This window comes from Salmo salar, chromosome ssa17 (assembly GCF_905237065.1).
Source record: "Salmo salar chromosome ssa17, Ssal_v3.1, whole genome shotgun sequence".
In the NCBI taxonomy this organism is placed as follows: domain Eukaryota; kingdom Metazoa; phylum Chordata; class Actinopteri; order Salmoniformes; family Salmonidae; genus Salmo; species Salmo salar.
Window position 1 is genome coordinate 5,464,049 of NC_059458.1, and position 25,701 is coordinate 5,489,749.

The 25,701-nt window shown below is 42.0% G+C and overlaps 1 protein-coding gene across 5 annotated transcripts in view; it reads right to left on the bottom strand.

The window, feature by feature from the left end:
- LOC106575066 (RNA-binding protein 45) overlaps positions 1-24,611 on the bottom strand; it is a 50,697-nt gene extending 26,086 nt beyond the window's left edge. For 4 of the 5 annotated variants that reach the window (XR_006759967.1, XR_006759966.1, XM_014151213.1 and 1 more), the window contains exons 1-8: positions 24,277-24,611; positions 18,955-19,077; positions 18,587-18,713; positions 18,335-18,460; positions 18,062-18,235; positions 17,620-17,749; positions 4,059-4,158; positions 3,654-3,811 (exon numbers count right to left, since the gene is read on the bottom strand). Coding sequence is in view for 3 of the 5 variants with exons in the window: in XM_014151213.1 (XP_014006688.1) it covers positions 3,654-3,811; positions 4,059-4,158; positions 17,620-17,749; positions 18,062-18,235; positions 18,335-18,460; positions 18,587-18,713; positions 18,955-19,077; positions 24,277-24,552 (1,214 nt within the window). In the remaining 2 variants the exon portion in view is untranslated. The remainder of the gene's footprint in view (positions 1-3,653; positions 3,812-4,058; positions 4,159-17,619; positions 17,750-18,061; positions 18,236-18,334; positions 18,461-18,586; positions 18,714-18,954; positions 19,078-24,276) is intronic. The other variant, XM_014151211.2, reaches the window with a different exon arrangement.
- Positions 24,612-25,701: the final 1,090 nt, after the last annotated feature.

The following is a 25,701-nucleotide window of genomic DNA, read 5'->3' on the forward strand; positions in this document are numbered from 1 at the left end:
CTATATCCACATGCTGTCCATAATGTTTATATATCCATCACATAGTGTTGGGTGGAGGAGGAATAATTGTTTAGGGCAGTTTTTTTTTAAATGGTTTGAGCTAGGCCCCTTAGTTCTAGTGAAAGGAAATCTTAACACTACAGCACACAATGACATTCTAGATGATTCTGTGCTTCCAACTTTATGGCAACAGTGTGGGGAAGGCTCTTTCCTGTTTCAGCATGACAACGCCCTCATGCACAAAGCGAGGTCCATACAGAAATGGTTTGTCAAGATCGGTGTGGAAGAACTTGACTGGCATGCACAGAGCCCTGACCTCAACCTTATCGAACACCTTTGGGATGAATTGGAACGCCGACTGCAAGCCAAGTCTAATCACCCAGCATCAGTGCCCAACCTCACTAATGCTTGTGGCTGAATGGAAGCAAGTCCCCGCTGTCACATGTGTCGCAGTGGAGAGAAGACCAAGGTGCAGCGGGTATGTGGATACTCATATTCTTTTAACCTGTTATGGCTAGGGGGCAGTATTTTCACGGCTGGATAAAAAACGTACCCGATTTAATCTGGTTACTACTCCTGCCCAGTAACTAGAATATGCATATAATTATTGGCTTTGGATAGAAAACACCCTAAAGTTTCTAAAACTGTTTGAATGGTGTCTGTGAGTATAACAGAACTCATATGGCAGGCAAAAACCTGAAGATTTCATGCAGGAAGTGGCCTGTCTGAGAAGGTGTCGTTCTTCTTGTCTCTGTTTATTGAAGAGTGAGGATCTTAGCTGTCCCGTGACACTTCCTACGGCTGCCATAGGTTCTCAGAAGGCGGTAAAATGCTGAATCGTGGCTTTGCAGGCTCTGGCTGAAACAAAGTAGCGCGTTTGGGTAGTGGCTGGTTACAGTACTGTGAGACTCAGGCTCGTGCCCGCGTCGACGAAAACTTTGTTTTCCTTCCTCTGTTTAGCTAAATGGATATTCCCGGTCGGAATATTATCATTTGAAATTGGAGCAGGTGTTCCGCTAGCGGAACGTCTAGATGTAAGAGGTTAATGAAAACACGCAAAGCATCCACAGGGAAAACAATAAACAGTACTCACGACAACAGGAACCGTTTTGCAGGCTCACAAAACGCAGTGCAAAAACAACTACCCACAACCCCAAAGAAAAACACACTACTATATAGGACTCCCAATCAAAGGCAACTCAACACACCTGCCTTCAATTGGGAGTCCAATCACCAACAACACTTAACACACAAAAACCCTGCCACGTCCTGACCAAAACTAATACAATTGCTCCCTCTGCTGGTCAGGACGTGACACCCGCAACAAAGTTCCAACATCCAGTGGAAAGCCTTCCAAGAAGAGTTGAGGATGTTATAAACTCAGCAAAAAAAGAAACGTTCATTTTTCAGGACCTGTCTTTCAAAGATAATTAGTAAAACTCCAAAGAACTTCACAGATCTTCATTATCAAGGATTTAAAAACTGTTTCCCATGCTTGTTCAATGAACCATAATAAACATGCACCTGTGGAACGGTTGTTAAGACACTAACAGCTTCCAGACGGTAGGCAATTAAGGTCACAGCTATGGAAACTTACGACACTAAAGCAGCCTTTCACATGACTCTGAAAAACACCAAAAAGAAAGATGCCCAGGGTCCCTGCTCATCTGCGTGAACGTGCCTTAGGCATGCTGCAAGGAGGGATGAGGACTGCAGATGTGGCCAGGGCAATAAATTGCAATGTCCGTACTGTAAGACAGTGCTACAGGGAGACAGGACAGACAGCTGATCGTTCTCACAGTGGCAGACCACGTGTAACACCTGCACAGGATTGGTACATCCGAACATCACACCTGCGGGACAAGTACAGGATAGCAACAACTGCCCGAGTTCCACCAGGAACGCACAATACCTCCATCTGTGCTCAGACTGTCTGCAATAGGCTGAGAGAGGCTGGACTGAGGGCTTGTAGGCCTGTTGTAAGGCAGGTCCTCCTCACCAGACATCACTGGCAACAACATCGCCTATGGGCACAAACCCACCGTCGCTGGACCAGCCAGGACTGGTAAAAAGTGCTCTTCACTGACTAGTCGCGGTTTTGTCTCACCTGGGGTGATGGTCGGATTCGCGTTTATCGTCAAAGGAATGAGCGATACACCGAGGCCTGTACTCGGGGGGGGCAAAATCTAAAGTAAATCAATATCTGCTGTGGCCACCAGCTGCATTAAGTACTGCAGTGCATCTCCTCCTCATGGACTGCACTAGATTTGCCAGTTCTTGCTGTGAGATGTTACCCCACTCTTCCACCAAGGCACCTGGAAGTTCCTGGACATTTCTGGGGGGGAATGGCCCTAGCCCTCCGATACAACAGGTCCCATACGTGCTCAATGGGATTGAGATCCGGGCTCTTCGCTGGCCATGGCAGAACACTGACATTCCTGTCTTGCAGGAAATCACGCACAGAACGAGCGGTATGGCTGGTGGCATTGTCATGCTGGAGGGTCATGTCAAGATGAGCCGCTGTCTCTGGCCACATCTGCAGTCCTCATGCCTCCTCTCAAGCTCTCTCAGGTTTATTTAATTTTACCTTTATTTAACTAGGCAAGTCAGTTAAGAACAAATTCTTATTTTCAATGACGGCCAACAGTGCCTTGTTTAGGGGCAGAATGACCGATTTTTACCTTGTCAGCTCGGGGATTTGATCTTGCAACCTTTCGGTTACAAGTCCAACGCTCTAACCACCAGGCTACCTGCCGCCCCAGGTTGGATTGGGTGCATCGCTGCTAAGCTATTTTCAGGTCTCTCCAGAGATGTTCATTTGGGTTCAATTCCGTGCTCTGGCTGGGCCACTCAAAGACATTCAGACTTGTCCTGAAGCCACTCCTAAGCTGTGTGCATAGGGTTGTTGTCCTGTTGGAAGGTGAACATTTGCCACAGTCTGAGGTCCTGAGCAGGTTTTCATCAAGGAGCTTTCTGTACTTTGCACCATTCATCTTTCCCTCGATCCGGACTAGTCTCCCAGTCTCTGCTGATGAAAAACATCCCCCACAGCATGATGCTGCCACCACCATGCTTCACCGTAGGGATGGTGCCAGGTTTCCTCTAGACGTGACGCTTGGCATTCAGGCCAAAGAGTTCAATCGTGGTTTCATCAGACCAGAGAATCTCGTTTTCACTTTGGCATTATGGGATATTGTGTGTAGATTGAGGATTTTTACATTTTATATCCATTTTAAAATAACGCTGTAGCGTAACAAAATGTGGAAAAAGTAAAGTGGTCTGAATACTTTCCGAAGTTGTATGCTAGATGGTGATGGACAGAGATCAGTCAATTAAAATCCAGCCGGAGGAATTTTCCCCGCTCCTGTCATAGGCTTTGTCTAAGTCGCTATCTGAGGCTCTCAGGATCCAGACAGTTCGACAAAGAGCGAGCCGCCTGGTGGACAAGACTAATGATAGTCCTAATCCTATATAAACCATGAACACCAGGCTTTATACATGCATTTAATTAACTTGAAGGTTTACAAATATTAAAATAATGTTGATAAGCAGCAATTTATAAGACCTTCAAATAATGTATTGTTATCAGAGCAAGGACTCCTTGGGATTGTGAACTGAAGGACTCAGTTTAGCCATTTTAAGTTCTTCCATACCAGAAGACATCTTCCAGGACGTCCATGGGAAGAGGTGCAGGGCTGAAGACCACAAAGAGACGCTCCTTAACCCGGCTATCTGGGGGTGCCAGGTTCTTCAGAGGGGGAAGTGATACATCTGTCTGGACACGGGGCATCGGAGAGGCTGTGCGGTAACCCTGAGACACATCACATCAAGAGATTAACAGAGTACCCATTCGCACACCAACATCCTAAAAGCAAATAATTGGAAATCTACGATCTAGAAAATGTACAATCTGTCTAGATGTGTTAATCCATGAAAACTTTATTTGGAAAGGTTGTGAGCTCCTCTGAGGATCTATGCCAATCTTGATACTAGAATAACTTCCAAATGAAAGTACATTCAAACACTGTTTCCATTATGTAACAAACACTGTTGCTTACTGTGCTCATCTTCATCAGTTGCTGGCTGGTGGTAGGACCATTCCACACCATTGACATCATCTGAGCAGCAACCAGCTGCATTGCCATCTTCCCGACAGGACTAACAAAAGGATATGACAATTGTCTTACAATGGTGACCCACTAGAGTTTTTTTTTTATATATATATAAAGTAGACATCCAATTTGATGCATTCATTCTATCGATAAAAACATTTATTCTTGCGAGTTCTGCTACTTCTAGGGAAACTGGTTGTGAGAGAAATTAAGATGCGTGTATCCAATTGTAGTTAATACTATTAACAATCATTTATAATAAGCTTTTCATTGAAAAACAATGCAGTGAGTGCAATAAAATAAATAAAAACGAGATGTAGACAAAATGAGACCAACTAGACAGGGCCACTGACAAAGAACACAGTTGACACTACAACAGACAAGGAACACAACTAAAACTAAGAGAAGGCTTTCCTAAAGAGAAGGGTTTTAAGGCCAGTTTTAACACTAGAACTGCCATAGGCCAACGGCGTTTGATTTTGTACATTAAAAAGAACTCCAACATCAGCGCCGACATTTCCTAAATATTTATAATTTTACTTTGCTCAGTTGTCAGAATTTAAAAAACAAAGAAGAAAGTATTTAGATAAGGAAGCATTTAGCTGACTAAACTCAATTGGAAATGTAAATGGGAGAATGATAAATCAATATCATGTGTGCATTTCATTTTCGTAAATGGGTATGCATGTGTGATAAAATTAAAATTGAAATGCAAAAGCTATCGCATTATAATATTCATGATTGAGTATGCATAATGTCTGACCATTTGAAAAAGAAATAGCAATTTGTGTTTGATATTCCATTTCCATGGTACTATCCACTGACATTTAAAAATATAATGTAAATGATTAAATGACAAAGTATTTCAAATGTTAGCCATTTAATTTCCTTGTGACAAATTGGCAATTAACAATGCTTTTCCATCCATACTCTGTGGTTCAAGACTGTCAAAATTCAACTTCAAATTCGATAAATCAATCGCAATGCTTCATTTTGCCATTTAATTTTCCTCATATCGTTTTCAACCTGTATTGATTGTCAAACAGTGGGCAGGTTTTTGGTAATGTGTGGCAGAAGAGGTTGCCTGTGTTGCTGGCAACATTCACTTTCGGGCATGCTAGCTGTATCGATATGGTGTTTTAACATTTACATTTTAGTCATTTAGCAGATGCTCTTATCCAGAGCGACTTACAGTAGTGAATGCATTGGGGTACTAGACCGATGCCAATCTTTGATGGCGATACATAAAGGCTAAAGTGGAGAGAACCTTTACAATGCCTGCGTCCGATGATTGATTATGGAGAGTGTTTTTCCGCTAATAGCATAGTTAGGGTTTGTATCACTGCTGAGGTCAGTGATCAATCAGTGAGAGTTCACTAATTAGCAGGAGACTGGGAACCACTCCTCTGATAGCTTGCACATAAAAAAATGTTAAAATAATGTTTATAAAGTACGTCTTTTTGAGTAGGTGGAAGCTGCAAAGACTATGTTAATCTATTTAAAGACGTTAATGAACCATAAATACTGGATCAGTAATGGGGGAGTTGAACATGAATGAATTTGCAAAAGCAAATTTCATTGACTAATCAATGTTAATTAATCATACCTGTATAGGCTATTTGGGAATTAACTGTAATTAACCTGAAAGCAATGCTGTCACTAGGTTAATGTGGAATGTTTAAATAGTCTCTGGGGAAGAAATCCGTTTGGACCTTATCCAAATGATCCACCTGAAATGTAAGTCTGACAATTTTAGCTTCTTAGTTAAATTGAACAAGACAACGATATCCAAATCAGTAAATATTGGCTGGATACCATAAGTGTGACCCCTTGTTACAAAAGTGAGACAACGCTGGGTGTCACACAGACCAGTGACCCCCGATCAGGGGTCACTTATCGCAGAAAGCTGAATTCAAATGGAAGTCCCGAGGAGGCGGAACTTCCATTTCCTAAGGCATACAGTGTTGCTGTGTGAATAAAGGGGGAAAACAAAATGTCTGCTCTCCCTTTGTTAGCTTTAGCATCTCGTGCAAGCTAATCCTACTTTGTTCACTTTCAAGCACAACATAGGATCCTTTACACTATGGGAAGGGGGTTTACTAGTGACGTCTCACATTCAACCCAGTCGGCATTCTTCTTTGCTAGCACTATATTACCAGAACGCGTGGTAACATAAAGAGAGATGCCTGTGCACTATCCACGCTGTCTAAGCGCAATTGACAGATAAATAATACTCCAGCCCGATCAACAAATAGATCGATCCTCAAATTTCTAACATTGCTGGATCTATGCCCTCGCTCTAGAAATTAATACTGACCAAATCACTCACTCCTAAGACAGGAGAAACAGAAATAGCACGTTTGGCTCCATTTCTCAAATTTCTATAAGTGGATTCTAGCGCTAGAAATTTTATCACCCACCCTACACTGACTACCGTAATTTCCGGACTATTGAGCGTACCTGAATATAAGCCGCACCCACTGAATTAAAAAAGATATATTATTTTGAACATAAATAAGCCGCACATGTCTATAAGCCGCAGGTGCCTACCGGTACATTGAAACAAATGAACTTTACACAGGCTTTAACCTGTTAGGGCTAGGGGGCAGTATTGACACGGCTGGATAAAAAAACGTACCCGATTTAATCTGGTTACTACTCCTGCCCAGTAACTAGAATATGCATATAATTATTGGCTTTGGATAGAAAACACTCCAAAGTTTCTAAAACTGTTTGAATGGTGTCTGTGAGTATAACAGAACTCAAATGGCAGGTCAAAACCTGAGAAGATTCTGTATAGGAAGTACCCTGTCTGACCATTTCTTCCCCTTCTTGATTATCTCTATCCATTACAAAGGATCTCTGCTGTTACGTGACACTTCCTACGGCTCACATGGGCTCTCAGAAGGCGGCAAAAAGCTGAATCGTGGCTTTGCAGGCTCTGGCTGAAACAAAGTAGCGCGTTTGGGTAGTGGCTGGTTACAGTACTGTGAGACTCAGGCTCGTGCCCGCGTCGACCGAATGCTTTGTTTTCCTTTGTCTGTTTACCTAAACGGAGATTCCCGGTCGGAATATTATCGCTTTTTTACGAGAAAAATGGCATAAAAATGGATTTTAAACAGCGGTTAACATGCTTTGAAGTACGGTAATGGAATATTTCGATTTTTTTTGTCACGAATTGCGCCATGCTCGCAACCCTGATTTACCATTTCGGATAGTGTCTGGAACGCACGAACAAAACGCCGCTATTTGGATATAACGATGGATTATTTTGGACCAAACCAACATTTGTTATTGAAGTAGCAGTCCTGGGAGTGCATTCTGACGAAGACAACAAAGGTAATCAAACTTTTGTAATAGTAAATCTGATTTTGGTGAAGGCTAAACTTGCTGGGTGTCTAAATAGCTAGCCCGTGATGGCTGGGCTATGTACTTAGAATATTGCAAAATGTGCTTTCACCAAAAAGCTATTTTAAAATCGGACACCGCGATTGCATAAAGGAGTTCTGCATCTATAATTCTTAAAATAATTGGTTTTTGTGAACGTTTATCGTGAGTAATTTAGTAAATTCACCGGAAGTGTTCAGTGGGAATGCTAGTTCTGAACGTCACATGCTAATGTAAAAAGCTGGTTTTTGATATAAATATGAACTTGATTGAACAAAACATGCATGTATAACATAATGTCCTAGGGTTGTCATCTGATGAAGATCATCAAAGGTTAGTGCTGCATTTAGCTGTGGTTTGGGTTTTTGTGACATTATATGCTAGCTTGAAAAATGGGTGTCTGATTATTTCTGGCTGGGTACTCTGCTGACATAATCTAATGTTTTGCTTTCGTTGTAAAGCCTTTTTGAAATCGGACAGTGTGGTTAGATTAACGAGAGTCTTGTCTTTAAAATGGTGTAAAATAGTCATATGTTTGAAAAATTGAAGTTTTTGGATTTTCGAGGAATTTGTAATTCGCGCCACGCCCTATCATTGGATATTGGAGCGGTGTTCCGCTAGCGGAACATCTAGATTTAAGAGGTTAATCAAACTCCCTCAACATAAGGACCACTCTACGGCATGGTAGTGCCCACAGTGGAATAAAATCGAATAATTGTTGTAGTACGATCCTCCCCACTGAATTCTTGTTTATGACATTTTGTTTATTGCAAGTCAAGCTTTCGTTGGACAGTAACAGAGATTCTGTAAGGCGGCAGATGATCTATGATATGGACTGGAACCAGTCAGATTTTTTGGAGTTCCTGTTGTCTGATTTGAAGGCTACCCAAGTTATTCTGGGAAGAAAAGCATTTTCTATTTGAGCTATTTTGCCCCTGACCTGACAGTGTGCTCTGCAACTAATCTATTTTGTGTTTCATCCATCAGCAAACTATGTTGTCATTGCTGTGTACAGGCAACCCGAGCAGCTCCTCCAGCAAACGCTGCCCCCTCCTGTCTTCCAGATGCTGCTGCCCACCACCAGACAAGTAAAGATGCTCTACCATGAGCAAGAGAACCAAAATGGCTGAACGATGCATTGATGTCCTGACCCCCCCCCCCCCCCGAGGTACCACTAGTCACACGTTCAATAACATGTTCTATAATGAGGTTCTGCCAATCATCCATTGGTAGTTTGTTGTAACCAAGTATTGGTGCTAACCGTGTGTTATTGGATGCTAGCATGCTAGTTAGCTACGGCGTCATAGGATACGGTGCACTGGGTGGGTTTCACGGAAGAATACTGTACCAAGTTATCTAGCTGAATGAACTAAGTTTGAGCCTATTCCTGGAAACATTGAACCACTGTAGTTAACATCAATTATAATTTTTAAAGTGGAAGTTGGAAAAGTTATATTTGAGTGTTTCATTGAATGGTTAGTGAGGGAGGCCCTGCTCTCTCGCTTCCCCAGTTGTTTAGTTAATTTTCATTCCAATCTCCTTTGCATTAGCGTAGCCTCTCCACTATGTGTCTGTCTATCTCTGTTCTCTCCCCTCTGCACAGGCCATACAAACGCTTCACACCGCGTGGCCCGCTGCCACTCTAACCTGGTGGTCCCAGCGCGCAAAACCCACGTGAAGTTCCAGGTCTCCGGCAGCCTCTGGAACTGCCGGTCTGCGGCCAACAAGGCAGAGTTCATCTCAGCCTATGCTACCCTCCAGTCCCTCGACTTCTTGGCACTGAAGGAAACATGGATTACCACAGAAAACACTGCTACTCCTACTGCTCTCTCCTCGTCTGACCACGTGTTCTCGCATACCCCGAGAGCATCTGGTCAGCGGGGTGGTGGCACTGGAATCCTCATCTCTCCCAAGTGGACATTCTCTCTTTCTCCCCTGACCCATCTGTCTATCGCCTCCTTTGAATTCCATGCTGTCACAGTCACTAGCCCATTCAAGCTTAACATCCTTATCATCTATCGCCCTCCAGGTTCCCTTAGAGTTCATCAATGAGCTTGACGCCTTGATAAGTTCCTTTCCTGAGGATGGCTCACCCCTCACAGTTCTGGGTTACTTTAACCTCCCTACGTCTACCTTTGACTAATTTCTCTCTGCCTCCTTTCCACTCCTCTCCTCTTTTGACCTCACCCTCTCACCGTCCCCCCCCTACTCACAAGGCAGGCAATACGCTTGACCTCATCTTTACTAGACGCTGTTCTTCTACTAATCTCACTGCAACTCCCCTCCAGGTCTCCGACCACTACCTTGTATCCTTTTCCCTCTCGCTCTCCTCCAACACTACTCACTCTGCCCCTACTCAGATGGTATTGCGCCGTCACAACCTTCGTTCTCTCTCCTGCTACTCTCTCCTCTTCCATCCTATCATCTCTTCCCTCTGCTCAATCCTTCTCCAACCAATCTCCTGACTCTGCCTCCTAAACCCTCCTCTCCTCCCTTTCTGCATCCTTTGACTCTATGTCCCCTATCCTCCCGGGCCGGCTCGGTCATCCCCTCCTGCTCCGTGGCTTGACGACTCATTGCGAGCTCACAGAACAGGGCTCCGGGCAGCCTAGCGGAAATGGAGGAAAACTAGCCTCCGTGCGGACCTGGCATCTTTTCATTCAACCCTCTCTACATTTTCCTCCTGTTTCTGCTGCTAAAGCCACTTTCTACCACTCTAAATTCTGCCTCTAACCCTAGGAAGCTCTTTGCCACCTTCTCCTCCCTCCTGAACCCCCCCCCCCCCCCTCTCTGCGGATGACTTCGTCAACCATTTTGAAAAGAAGGTTGACAACATCCGATCCTCGTTTGTTAAGTCAAACAACACCGCTGGTCCTGCTCACATTGCCCTACCCTATGCTTTGACCTCTTTCTCCCCTCTCTCTCCAGATGAAATCTTGCGACTTGTGACGGCCGGCAGCCCAACAACCTGCCCGCTTGAACCTATCCCCTCCTCTTCTCCAGACCATTTCCGGAGACCTTCTCCCTTACCTCACCCCGCTCATCAACTCATCCTTGACCGCTGGCTACGTCCCTTCCGTCTTCAAGAGAGCGAGAGTTGCACCCCATCTCAAAAAACCTACACTCGATCCCTCCGATGTCAACAACTACAGACCAGTATCCCTTCTTTCTTTTCTCTCCAAAACTCTTGGCCAGCTCCTGCTATCTCTCTCAGAATGACCTTCTTGATCCAAATCAGTCAGGTTTCAAGACTGGTCATTCAACTGAGACTGCTCTTCTCTGTGTCACGGAGGCTCTCCGCACTGCTAAAGCTAACTCTCTCTCATCCTTCTAGACCCATCTGCTGCTTTTGATACTGTGAACCATCAGATCCTCCTCTCCACCCTCTCCGAGTTGGGCATCTCTGGAGCAGGCTCACTCTTGGATTGCGTTCTACCTGACAGGTCACTCCTACCAGGTGGCATGGCGAGAATCCGTCTCCACACCACGTGCTCTCACCACTGGTGTCCATCAGGGCTCAGTTCTAGGCCCTCTCCTATTCTCGCTATACACCAAGTCACTTGGCTCTGTCATATCCTCACATGGTCTCTCCTATCATTGCTACGCAGACACACAATTAATCTTCTCCTTTCCCCCTTCTGATAACCAGGTGGCGAATCGCATCTCTGGCAGACATATCACCACCTCAAGCTGAACCTCGGCAAGACGGAGCTGCTCTTCCTCCCGGGGAAGGACCATGATCTCGCCATCACGGTTGACAACTCCATTGTGTCCTCCTCCCAGAGTGCTAAGAGCCTTGGCGTGACCCTGGACAACACCCTGTTGTTCTCCGCTAACATCAAGGCGGTGACCCGATCCTGTAGGTTCATGCTCTACAACATTCGCAGAGTACGACCCTGCCTCACACAGGAAGCGGCGCAGGTCCTAATCCAGGCACTTGTCATCTCCCGTCTGGATTACTGCAACTCGCTGTTGGCGGGGCTCCCTGCCTGTGCCATTAAACCCCTACAACTCATCCAGAACGCCGTAGCCCGTCTGGTGTTCAACCTTCCCAAGTTCTCTCACGTCACCCCGCTCCTCCGCACAATCCACTGGCTTCCAGTTGAAGCTCGCATCTGCTTCAAGACCATGGTGCTTGCCTACGGAGCTGTGAGGGGAACCTTCAGGCTCTGATCAGTCTCTACACCCAAACAAGGGCACTGCGTTCATTGACCTCTGGCCTGCTGGCCCCCAATCCTCTGCGGAAGCACAGTTCCCGCTTAGCGGGAACAAGCTCCCTCACGACGCCAGGACAGCGGAGTCAATCACCACCTTCCGGAGACACCTGAAACCCCACCTCTTTAACCTCTCTAGGGTATGTGGGATGAAATCGTCCAACCTACTCAACAGCCAGTGGAATCCCGTGGTGCGACATTCAAATACCTTAGAAATGCTATTACTTCAATTTCTCAAACATATGACTATTTTACACCATTTTAAAGACAAGACTCTCGTTAATCTAACCACACTGTCCGATTTCAAAAAGGCTTTACAAAGAAAACAAAACATTAGATTATGTCAGCAGAGTACCCAGCCAGAAATAATCAGACACCCATTTTTCAAGCTAGCATATAATGTCACATGAACCCAAACCACAGCTAAATTCACCACTAATCTTTGATGATCTTCATCAGATGACACTCCTAGGACATTATGTTATACAATACATGCATGTTTTGTTCAATCAAGTTCATATTTATATCAAACCAGCTTTTTACATTAGCATGTGACGTTCAGAACTAGCATACCCACCGCAAACTTCCAGGGAATTTACTAAATTACTCACGATAAACGTTAACAAAAAACAAATTATTTTAAGAATTATAGATACAGAACTCCTTTATGCAATCGCCATGTCCGATTTTAAAATAGCTTTTCGGCAAAAATCACATTTTGCAATATTCTGAGTATATAGCTCGCCATCACGGGCTAGCTATTTTGACGCCCACCAAGTTTGGCCCTCAAACTCATATTTACTATAAGAAAAATTGGATTACCTTTGCTGTTCTTCGTCAGAATGCACTCCCAGGACTTCTACTTCAATAACAAATGTTGGTTTGGTTAAAAAATCCTCTGTTTTGTTCGTGCGTTCAAGACACTATCCGAAGGTTGATGCGCCCGACGCGTTTTCGTGACAAAAAAAATTCAAAATATTCCATTACCGTACTTCGAAGCATGTCAACCGCTGTTTAAAATCAATTTTTATGCGATTTTTCTCGTAAAAAAAGCGATAATATTCAGACCGGGAAACCCTGTTTTCGTTCAAAGACGAAAAAATAAAAACATGGTGTCGGCTCGTGCACGCGCCTCCAGTCTCATTGTTCTCTGATCGACCACTATCCAAATGCGCTACTGTTTTTCAGCCATGGCCTGCAAAGTCACCATTCAACGTTTTGCCGCCTTCTGAGAGCCGTAGGAAGTGTCACGTTACAGCAAAGATCCTCAGTTTTCAATAAAGAGAGTGTAGAAGGCCAAGAAATGGTCAGAGAGGGCACTTCCTGTAAGGAATCTTCAGGTTTTTGCCTGCCATATGAGTTATGTTATACTCAGACACCATTCAAACAGTTTGAAACTTTAGGGTGTTTTCTATCCAAATCAAACAATTATTATATGCATATTCTAGTTTCTGGGCAGTAGTAATATCCAGATGAAATCGGGTAAGTTTTTTATCCGGCCGTGCAAATACTGCCCCCTACCCTAGAGAGGTTAAGGAATACCTGGGATAGGATAAAGTAATCCTTGTAACCCCCCCCCCCAAAAAAAAAGATATAGATGTACTATTGTAAAGTGGTTGCGTCTGCTAAATGACGTAAATTTAAATCATGTTAGAAACCATTAACAAAGAAACCTACAGTAGTTGAACACTGTAGATAGTAAATAAGATCATAACTAAGAACAAGAATAACTGTTACATGTAGGACAATGTCTCTCTCAGATCACCAAGGGTAGCCAGTAAAATAGATCCTTAATAAAATAGTGATGTTTAATTGTGCATGCCTCAGTCAACATGGAACAATATCATTTATACCTTTGGCTTGCATAACCAATTCAGCGCCCTTGTCAGTGTCCTCCCTGAGATTTGAAGGTTGGACAGTTTGACCACTGGCAGAGTCATACCAGACTGTAAAAATGGGACCAGATAAGTCTCTGCCTGGCACTCAAGATAGATTGTGGGTAAGGCCCTGCAATAGACTAGCATCCTATACAGGGTGTGTACTTGTACATTGCAGCTTCAACAGTATTGAGTCAAGGAACAGCTTTATTGCTTAAGAAGATATGGTGTAACAGTACTGAAGGGGCAGAGTAGGCAGGTGGGCTTCCCATCTCGTGGGGATACCCCGATGGTGCCATGGCAACCATCAGTTTTGGTAAATACTATCCCAACAAAGACCAACTCAAAAACGAATGGCCGAAAAAAAACTACCCCCTAAAAAAATATATATAAATAAACTAATGGCCAAAGGTGTCCTCGCGCTCTCTCACACACACAGTCAGTGGCAATATTATACTTATACAGTGCCTTTGGAAAGTATTCAGACCCCTTGACTTTTTCCACATTGTTAGGTGCCTTATTCTAAAATTGATTAAATAGATTTTTTTTACCCCTCAATCTACACACAACATCCCATAATGACAAAGCAAAAACAGGTTAACCTGTTAGGGCTAGGGGGCAGTATTGACACGGCTGGATAAAAAAAACATACCCGATTTAATCTGGTTACCACTCCTACCCAGTAACTAGAATATGCATATACTTATTACATATGGATAGAAAACACCCTAAATTTTCTAAAACTGTTTGAATGGTGTCTGTGAGTATAACAGAACTCATTTGGCAGGCAAAACCCTGAGACATTTTCTGACAGGAAGTGGATACCTGATGTGTTGTATTACCTTTAAACCTATCCCATTGAAAAACACAGGGGCTGAGGAATATTTTGGCACTTCCTATTGCTTCCACTAGATGTCACCAGCCTTTAAAGTGTTTTGAGTCTTCTGGAGGGAGATCTGACCGAACAAGAGCCATGGAACGATGATGGCCCATTAGACACCTGGCGCGCGAGTTCATGTTGGGTACCCTCGTTCCAATACGTTATAAAAGAGTATGCATTCGTCCACCTTGAATATTATTCATGTTCTGGTTAAAAAAGGCCCTAATGATTTATGCTATACAACGTTTGACATGTTTGAACGAACGTAAATATATTTTTTCCCCTCGTTCATGACGGAAGTCCGGCTGGCTTAGATCATGTGCTAACAAGACGGAGATTTTTGGACATAAATGATGAGCTTTTTTGAACAAAACTACATTCGTTATGGACCTGTGATACCTGGAAGTGACATCTGATGAAGAGAATCAAAGGTAATGGATTATTTACATAGTATTTTCGATTTTAGATCTCCCCAACATGACGTCTAGTCTGTATCGCAACGCGTATTTTTCTGGGCGCAGTGCTCAGATTATTGCAAAGTGTGATTTCCCAGTAAGGTTATTTTTAAATCTGGCAAGTTGATTGCGTTCAAGAGATGTAAATCTATAATTCTTTAAATGACAATATAATATTTTACCAATGTTTTCTAATTTTAATTATTTAATTTGTGACGCTGACTTGACTGCCGGTTATTGGAGGGAAACGATTTCCTCAACATCAATGCCATAGTAAAACGCTGTTTTTGGATATAAATATGAACTTGATAGAACTAAAAATGCATGCATTGTCTAACATAATGTCCTAGGAGTGTCATCTGATGGAGATTGTAAAAGGTTAGTGCATCATTTTAGCTGGTTTTATGGTTTTGGTGACCCTGTCTTTGAATTGACAAAACATTACACACAACTCTTGTAAATGTACTGTCCTAACATACTCTAAATTTATGCTTTCGCCGTAAAACCTTTTTGAAATCGTAAAACGTGGTTAGATTAAGGAGATGTTTATCTTTCAAAGGGTGTAAAATAGTTGTATGTTTGAAAAATTTGAATTTTGACATTTATTTGGATTCAAATTTGCCGCTCTTGAAATGCACCTGCTGTTGATGGAGTGCACCACGGGTGGGACGCTTGCGTCCCACCTAGCCCATAGAGGTTAAGAAATATGCAAATGTATAAAGATAAATTAAAAATAAACATTTTTTAAACACATTTACATAAGTATTCAGACCCTTTACTCAGTACTTTGTTGAAGCACTTTTGGCAGCGATTACAGCCACGAGTCTTCTTGGGTATGACACTTCAAATTTGGGGAGTTTCTCCCATTCGTCTTAAGCTCTGTCAGGTTGTATGGGGAGCATCGCTGCACAGCTATTTTCAGGTCTCTCCAGAGCAGGCTTTCATGAAGGATCTCTGTACTTTATTCAGGATCGAGAGAACGGAGCAGTCTCCCAGTCCCTGTCGCTGAAAAACATCCCCACAGCATGATACTGCCATGCTTCACTGTAGGGATGGTGCCAGGTTTCCTCCAGACATAACGCTTGGCATTCAGTACCAAGAGTTCAATCTTGGTTTTATCAGACCAGAGAATCATGTTTCTCATGGTTCGAGAATCTTTAGGTGCCTTTTGGCAAACTCCAAGCGGGCTGTCATGTTCCTTTTAATGAGGAGTGGCTTCCGTCTGGCCACTCTACCATAAAGGCCTAATTGGTGGAGTACTGCAGAGATGGTTGTCCTTCTGGAAGATTCTCCCATCTCAACAGAGCAACTCTGGAGCTCTGTAAGTGTGACCACCAGGTTCTTGGTCACCTCCCTGACCTTTCCAAATCATGTCCAATCAATTGAATTTACCACAGGTGGACTCCATTCAAGTTGTAGAAACATCAAGGATGATCAATGGAAACAGGATGCACCAGAGCTCAATTTCAAGTCTCATAGCAAAGGGTCTGAATCCTTATGTAAGGCATGTTTTTTATTTTTAATACATTTGCAAAAATAATCTAAACACCTGTTTTCGCTTTGTCATTATGGGATATTGTGTGTACATTGATCCATGTAAACCATTTTAAAATAAGGCTGTAACATAACAAAATGTGGGAAAAAATAAAGGGGTCTGAATACTTGTATGAATGCACTGTATATGGATGATTCATAAAGCCAGGCATATTTAACAGTTAGGCTATTGATTATAGACCTAATTCATTTGGAGTTTCCTCTCTCCTCAATTTCTTAGACAATTAGGCTAAGGCAAGGGCTGTTTCCTCATCTCTGCCGCTGCAGCCTCCACCGCATTGTTCTCAAACCCAATATGCTGGTTAACTTTTATGCACATAGCAACATAGGAAATGGCGCCAATTCTACGGTGTACTGAAGATTATGTTTTAGAACCAACAGACAGCGAACGTATCTAACGCGGGAGAAAGCGCATGTTATAATTATATATATTTTTGTACCTTTATTTAACTAGGCATATTAGTGTTGCACCATTATTTTTACATAATATAACATATACAATTTTATGTCTTAGAGTGATGTACTGCGCCATCCCCGTGGCCTTCGCAATGGATAAGTCCACTGAGACAGGCGCGAATCAGATAGGTGTCTTGTGCACTATGAATTTTTTATTATTTTTTAATTGCGATTGCTCGACTAAAGAGATCTCAGTCAACCAAACAATCGACTAAATGAGATCAAACTTAACATGTAGTGTAAATTGTGTCTTTGTTGTCTCTTGGTGTCTTTCATATATACATACATATACAGGTGTAATATCTTGTGTTCTTGTCTATAACTGTTCTGTACTTTCATGTATTTGTATGTGGAACCCAGGAAGAGTAGCTGCTGCATGTGCAGTAGCTAATGGGGATCCTAATAGTTTAGTCTATCTTTCAACAACATCGGCGACAACTAAACAACTAACTAATGCCCAGTAACTGACATCGAAAGTTTCCAGTCTCAGGTAAATCATGTCATTAATTGGGTGAGTGGATGGCTGGAGTAGGTCTTTAGCAATGAATGTGTACAAGATCAAATAAACCTAAAGATCATGCTTTAAAGCGTATTACTTTCAAATAAATCTATTATCATTATTGATAGACAAAAATCAAGACATTTGACACATTTTAAGTGTATCATCACATGATAAGTCTGTACCTGGTCCTGTCTTCTCCATCCTCTATGTGGGCCACGATGAGGCGGTTTCCAGGGGGATACTCAAAGCCATTCAGCTTCTCTTTAGCGTAGACGGCAGAGCCCAGGTTGTTGTAGCGAATCACAGCATGTCCTGGGGGGGGCATTAAAACATTTTACATGCATCATGAGCAACATCATAAACAACATTAATGTGAACAATTTAAATACAAAATTAGGAGTGTTAATCTTTGTGGGTAACACTACATAAGAATGTAAAAAAATATGTATATTAACAAAAATAATGAGTAGGCTTATTCCAGAATGTCTTATAAGCATTATGAACATAGACATTAATATAAAGACATCTATAAACTAAAGTGTTACTCTTGATAAATCAATGTGTGACTCATTTTATTTAACCACATCTTCTCCTATTAAATACATAATTATCAATGTATAATACCTTTGTTGAGCCCACAATGATCCCGCTGCATCTCACAGTAATCCATCCCTGGTATGAGGTCAAAGAGGCCATAAATCTGCTCCTGGGTAACACTAGCTCTCGAGGAAACCATTAGGCACCTGGTGATGAGGTCACTGGATCGGTAGTCAGTTACGGCATAACTGCCAGTGTCAGCTGTCAGGTAGGGAGCACAGAAGATGTAAGACCACAGCTAGATTAAAGCAAATGAAAGCAAAGGTGACATTCTGAATCAGAATGAAGTACTTCACATACACACTCCAAAGGAATAGGGGTTCATTCCCAGGTCACTTGACATGTGCTCTGCTCTGCCACTGCTGTGATAGTCATTATCTGCAGATGAGTTCTTGCTTCGGGGCTCAGCAAGAACAGCCCTGTAGGCTGGTTGCACAAACAAGGGTTACATTGATACAAATGAAATTCTACAGTGAAATCATTGAAAGGGAAAGTGTTTTAACTTGAGTTTATCCTTCTGAGGCTTCAATGAAAGGGCTGATGCCAGCTTACCTCTATCACAGTTCTCAATGGCAATGGCTGCTTGTGATGGCTTATGATACCTCACATATCCCAAGCCTTTGCTCTCCCCCGTGGTTTTATTCTTTATGATCACACAGTATTCTATGTCCCCATACTCCTACAAGCAAAAAATATATAAAAAAAGAGCATTATCTATAATGGTCTGCTATCTTAAGGGCTGCAGGTGTTTAGAGCATTGAGCCAGTAACGGAAAGTTTGCTGGTTCAAATCCCCGAGCCGACAAGGTGTGTCGATGTGCCCTTGAGCAAGCGTCTGCTAAATGACTAAAATGTAAGGCTGGTCACTTTGGCCAGAAATATTTCACCAAGTGATAAAATGCAATGCAATGGACCTCGTACCTTGAACGTGTCTTTCAGATCTTCTTCTGTGAATGTTTTGGGAATCTTTACAAATATTCTGGTGAGCTCTTCATCCTCCACATCTCTGTGTCTACCAGAGGACCTTGACTGGGCAATGAACACCTGAAAACAGTGGTCATATTCAGTCAAAATGCATAACTTGTATACAGTGCATTTGGGAAGTATTCAGACCCCTTGACTTTTTCCACAATTTCTTACATTACAGCCTTACTCTAAAATGGATTCAATTGTGGTTTTTTTTCCTCAATCTACACACAACACCCCATAATGACAAGGCAAAAACAGTTGAATATTTTTGCAATATTAGAAAAAATATTCAGACCCTTTACTCAGTATTTTGTTGAAGCACCTTTGGCAGAGATTACAGCCTTAAGGTCTTCTTGGGTATGACGCTACAAGCTTTGCACACCTGTATTAGTGGAGTTTCTCCCATTCTTCTCTGCAGATCTTCAAGCTGTCAGGTTGGATGGGGAGTGTCGCTGCAAAGCTATTTTCAGGACTCTCCAGAGATGGTCGATCGGGTTCAAGCCCGAGACTTGTCCCAAAGCCACTTCTGCGTTGTGTTGGCTGTGTGATTATGGTCGTTGTCCCGTTGGAAGGTGAACCTTCGCCCCAGTCTGAGGTCCTGAGCGCTATAGAACAGGTTTTCATCAAGTATCTCTGAACTTAGTGCCACTTGCCTGAATCCTGACTAATCTCCCAGTCCCTGCTGCTGAAAAATATCCCCACAGGATGATGCTGCCACCACCATTAATCACCGCAGGGATGGTGCCAGTTTTCCTCCAGATGTGATGCTTGGCATTCAAGACCAAAGAATTCAATCTTGCTTTCATCAGACCATAGAATCTTGTTTGTCATGGTCAGAGTCCTTTAGGTGCCTTTTGGCAAACTCCAAGCAGGCTGTTGTGCCTTCCGTCTGGCCACTCTACCATAAAGGCCCAATTGGATTGGTGGAGTGCTGCAGAGATGGTTGTTCTGGAAGGGTCACCCATCAGCAGCTCTGTCAGAGTGACCATTGGGTTCTTGATCATTTTTTGTATCCTTCCCCAGATCGGTTCCTCGACATAATCCTGTCTTGGTGCTCTATGGACAATTCCTTCGACCTCATGGCTTGGTTTTTGCACTGACATGCACTGTCAACTGTGGGACCTTATATAGACAGGTGTGTGCCTTTCCAAACTATGTCTAAATCAACAGGTGAACCACGATCAAGTTGCAGAAACATCTCAAGGATGATAAATGGAAACAGGTTGCACCAGAGCTCAATTTCAAGTCTCATAGCAAAGGGTCTGAATAATTATGTAAATAAAGGTATGTCATTGAACTATTACACATTTAAATAAATCCATCGAATGGCAATAGCTAAGATAAAAACATGAAGTGACCCAGGGAATCGATAGAACGACATTCAGAGATGTACAAAAACAATATTACACTCAAAATGGGTGAATCTTTACTTTAAAAAGGTATAGCTCACCCGGTGAATGCCCCGAGCTGTCTGTCTAAACTACTGGCACACAGCTCAGACACCCATGCATACCCCACAAGACATGCCATAAGAGGTCTCTTCACAGTCCCAAGTCCAGAACAGACTATGGGAGACACATAGTACTACATAGAGCCATGACACCATGTAACTCTATTCCACCAAGTAACTGACGCAAGCAGTAAAATTTGATTAAAAAAACAAAAAAACACACCTTATGGAACAGCGGAGACTGAAGCAACAAACATTGGCGCATACACACGATAACATACATACACACGGATTTAGTAATGTAGATATGTGGTAGTGGTGGGCCTGAGGGCACACAGTGTGTTGTGAAAGCTGTGAATGTATTGTAATGTTAATCGAAACAATTTCAGAACAATCTGTGATGGTGGGAGTCACGGCTTGCTGAAATGACATGGAACAATCCTTTAAATCAAATCAAATTGTATTGGTCACATACACATTAGTAAGTTATAGTCAACTAGGGCTTTTATTAATGCAAATAAATCTAAATGAGTAATGATGTTGTAGCGTAAAACAAAAGGTCCATAATTACAGAGTCTCTCCACGTACCCCCAACTTTGACCATATACTAGGTTTTGAATAAGAAGTCTAGGTTTTTCATTACAAACGAGTTTGACTTAAGTCTGTACCCGTGACTGTACATATTTGTTCTCATTCAGATCGGCATCCCTTACATCACAGAGCCGTGCACAAGAAAGTATTAAATCCAGTTGTTAGATGCTATCCCCCCCAAAACAAAATGCTGACTTAACAAGAACTGGCTACAGATTACAGATAGTTTAGGGCCAAGTCCATCCATCCATCCATCCATCCATCCATCCATCCATCCATCCAGTCTATATGCTCTCGGTCACCTGGGGCATTGTTTAAAGTGACTAGTGATACATCTAATTTTGTATTATTAAAGTGGCTAGAGATTTGAGTCAGTATGTTGGCAGCAGCCACTCAATGTTAGTGATGGCTGTTTAACTTCATCGGGGTAGGGGGCAGTATTTTCAAGTCCGGATGAAAAGCGTGCCCAGAGTAAACTCCCTGCTACTCAGGCCCAAAAGCTAGAATATGCATATAATTAGTAGATTTGGATAGAAAACTCTGAAGTTTCTAAAAGTGTTTGAATTATGTCTGAGTATAACAGAACTCATAAGCCAGGCAAAAACCTGAGAAAAAATCCAACCAGGAAGTGTGGAAATCTGAGGTTTGTAGTTTTTCCAAGTGATTGCCTATCCAATATACAGTGTCTATGGGGTCATATTGAACTTCCTAAGGCTTCCACTAGATGTCAACAGTCTTTAGAATGTTGTTTCAGGCTTCTACTGTGAATGGGGAAAGAATAAGAGCCGTTTCTGGCAGTCAGTCATTATTTTAGTTACGCGCATGGCCATGAGCACGAGCTCAGTTCTCTTTCCTTTATGAAGACAAAGGAATAATCCGGTTGGAATATTTTTGAAGATTTATGATAAAAACATCCTAAAGATTGATTCTACACATTGTTTGACATGTTTCTACAAACTGTAATAGAACTTTGACTTTGTCTGGACTTTAGTGCGCGCGCCTTCTGCATTTGGAATAGTGACCCTAACGCGCAAACAAATGGAGGTATTTGGACATAAAGATTACCGTAAATTCCGGACTATAAGCCGCACGTTTTTTCCCAGGCTTTGAACCCCACGGCTTAAACAATGACGCGGCAAATATTTGGATTTTTCCTGCTTTCAAATTTTTTTTTTTCTCAAAAAAACACATTCTGTGACGTGCTGAGTTTTTTGGCGGCATGAAGCTTTCATTAGACCAATGAAATTGCCAAATGGGTTAAGGTCAAACAACTTTTTTGTTTACTGTTTAGATTAAATTGAGCGCTCTCAAACTTCCCATCATTCTGATTACGGTAGTCATTTTGTCACCCTCATCATGGCAAAGACACAGGGAAATAAATATGATGCAGCTTTCAAGTTGAAGGCGATTGATCTGGCTGTTGGAAAAGGAAATAGAGCTGCTGCACGGGAGCTTGGTCTTAATGAGTCGATGATAAGACGTTGGAAACAGCAGCGTGAGGAATTGACTCAGTGCAAAATAAAGCTTACTGATCATTTTTTATTTTTGTTACAAGCCGTGTTTCGTTAAAGCCTATTTATTTTTGTTACAAGCCGTGTTTCGTTAAAACCTGTGTAAAGGTCATTTGTTTCAATGTACCGGTAGGCACCTGCGGCTTATAGACATGTGCAGCTTATTTATGTTCAAAATAATATTATTATTTTAATTCAGTCCTGGGAGTGCATTCTGATAAAGAACAGCAAAGGTAATCCAATTTTTCTAATAGTAATTCTGAGTTTAGTGAGCCCCAAACTTGGTGGGTGTCAAAATAGCTAGCCGTGATGGCCGAGCTATGTACTCAGAATATTGCAAAATGTGCTTTTTTTTCTTTCCACCGAACACTTCCGGTGAATTTACTAAATTACTCACGATAAACGTTCACAAAAAACATAACAATTATTTTAAGAATTATAGATACACAACTCCTTTATGCAATCGCGTTGTCCGATTTTAAAATAGCTTTTCGGTGAAAGCACATTTTGCAATATTCTGAGTACATAGCTCGCCATCACGGGCTAGCTATTTTGACACCCAAGTTTGGTACTCACCAAACTCAGATTTACTATAAGAAAAATTGGATTACCTTTGCTGTTCTTCGTCAGAATGCACTCCCAGGACTTCTACTTCAATAACAAATGTTGGTTTCGTTCCAAATAATCCATAGTTATATCCAAATAAATATCCAAATATATAAGCCCAGTCAAAACTGTTCGCTGCTCTGGCACCCCAATGGTGGAACAAGCTCCCTCACGACGCCAGGACAGCGGAGTCAATCACCACCTTCCGGAGACACCTGAAACCCCGCCTCTTTAAGGAATACCTAGGATAGGATAAAGTAATCCTTCTAACCCCCCCTTAAAAGATTTAGATGCACTATTGTAAAGTGGTTGTTCCACTGGATATCATAAAGTGAATGCACCATTTTGTAAGTCGCTCTGGATAAGAGCGTCTGCTAAATGACTTAAATGTAATGTAAATGTAATATATAACATACATATAATATACATATAACATAATATACATATAACATAATATACATATATAACATAATATAAATATTACCCTAGAATGAGTAGATGCGTCCAAACTTTTGACTGGCACACACACACCTTCCTTCTATTGTACAATCTGTGTTCCTGAGCTATTGTTTGTTTGAATTCCAGACCAGATTGAACTCAATTTGTCAGTGTCAGATTAGCCACTCATTTCGGTCATTTGTGGTATTAAAAAACATATTCAGTTAATGTCTATCATGTAAGTATTGTGGAATTGCATCCGGCCCTGGTTATTGAAAATATGTCACAGCGGTTTGATGGTACAATGGATTCTCTAGACATACATTGTTTGCGAACTATTAGATGCAACCAGGAAATGGCGGAGCGATTTCTGCATGATGCACCTTCGAGGAAAGATTTGAACGGAGAAAGCTGATCCGAGAACAGCGCTCCCTTTCTTTCCATACTTTATGAATTGACCTTCGACGAAGCACTGTGGCGACCATTTTATCTGCTTGATGTTTCGGGCAGTTGCAGGAAACGTGCATCGTTAAAACATGGGTAAAACTACATTCCATCGCTATCGGTGAACTGGGCCCAGCATGGAATCAATTAAATAAAAAAAATACTTAAGGAAATAGTTAATGTTAGAAACTTGGAGGATGAGTCCATAAAGTTTAGATTTATGTGCATGCAAACCTTAATGGGCTTCGTTCCATCTAACAGGCATTTTCCATGCATGTCCTCCATGGCGGTGCATGCTTCCGAAGACTTCGCGAATTTAACATAGGAGATCCCCTTCGATTCTTTCGTCTGTTTGTCCTTAACGACCCATACACCTTGGACCTCTCCAAATACAGAAAATTTCTCTCGAATAACATCATCTGAAACTGATCGACTTGTTACGAGAAACAAGCGACTGTTAGGAGGATTGTCAAGATTTTCAACTGATTGCTTGGATGAGTAGTCCTCCATTTTGGTTATCAAGAAATTACGTTGTGTGCGTCACAGTACATGTTTGATGCTGCGTTCACGTCAACTCGGAAACATGAACTCTGAGTTTCCCATTTGAAAGTATCAGAATCAACCAATAAGAATCTCTACGTAAATAACCTACGTTCGTTTTAACTGTACGTTCCGATTGCACGCGAACACCGCGTTTCACCGAGTGTTCCACTTGGAAAGTACTGTATCAGAACAAATCAATAGGAATCTATGCAAAAATGTAGGCACATTTTAACTTGCAGTTTCAGCCTAGTCTTGAAAGCAGTTAACTTCTGTCGCCTTTCATTATGAGAACACACATTTTCAGACTTTCGCTGACTGCATTAACTTTTGTGATCAAAGGTCATTAAGCTTTGACTGCAAATTTCTGCAGTTCCTCTTCACCAACTTCATCCTGCATTGTGGGAGGCTCTATTGTCAACCAATCATTTGTGAGTTTGTTTGTGTTACCCTTTCTATGAGCTTATAATATAAACTACAACACGAAAGGTATGGTTTACTTCATGTCAGCACATGTAACAGCAGTTTACAGCCCTTTTTTTGTGTTTCTTATTCTTCCTCTCCCCAATTCACTTAAACTATATTTATTTATTTCCCATGGGCTTCCCTAGAGTACCCCCTAGTGGCTGGAATACAACTGTATTAAGCCTTACAACACCCCTTGCAAAAACGAAATGTTGTCCCAAACATTTCACTGGCCTCAAAACAAACAGAGGATGTAAGTACTGGTCATGAGAACAACTGAGAAAATTGGCCTAACAGCCATATAACTATCTAGACATGTCCAGTCTACCTTTATGGGCAAAGACGCAACCCATACCAAACATTATCACACTGTGATTAGTAAAGGTAGATGAGAAAATATATACACATATATATATATATATATATATATATATATATATATATATATATATATATATATATTTATATACACATCTGAACATCTCTAGTTGGTATCCTGATAAGAGCTGGGCAGCCCTAAAGTGTTATAGGTTAGAATGTCTCTGGGCCTCCTCTGCCGGGCTGAACGGCGGGGAAAGGTCATTGGTGACCCCAATGAATCAGTGTCCACTTCATCATGAGATGATTGAATCTGAGCCCTCAGCTGTTTCCATA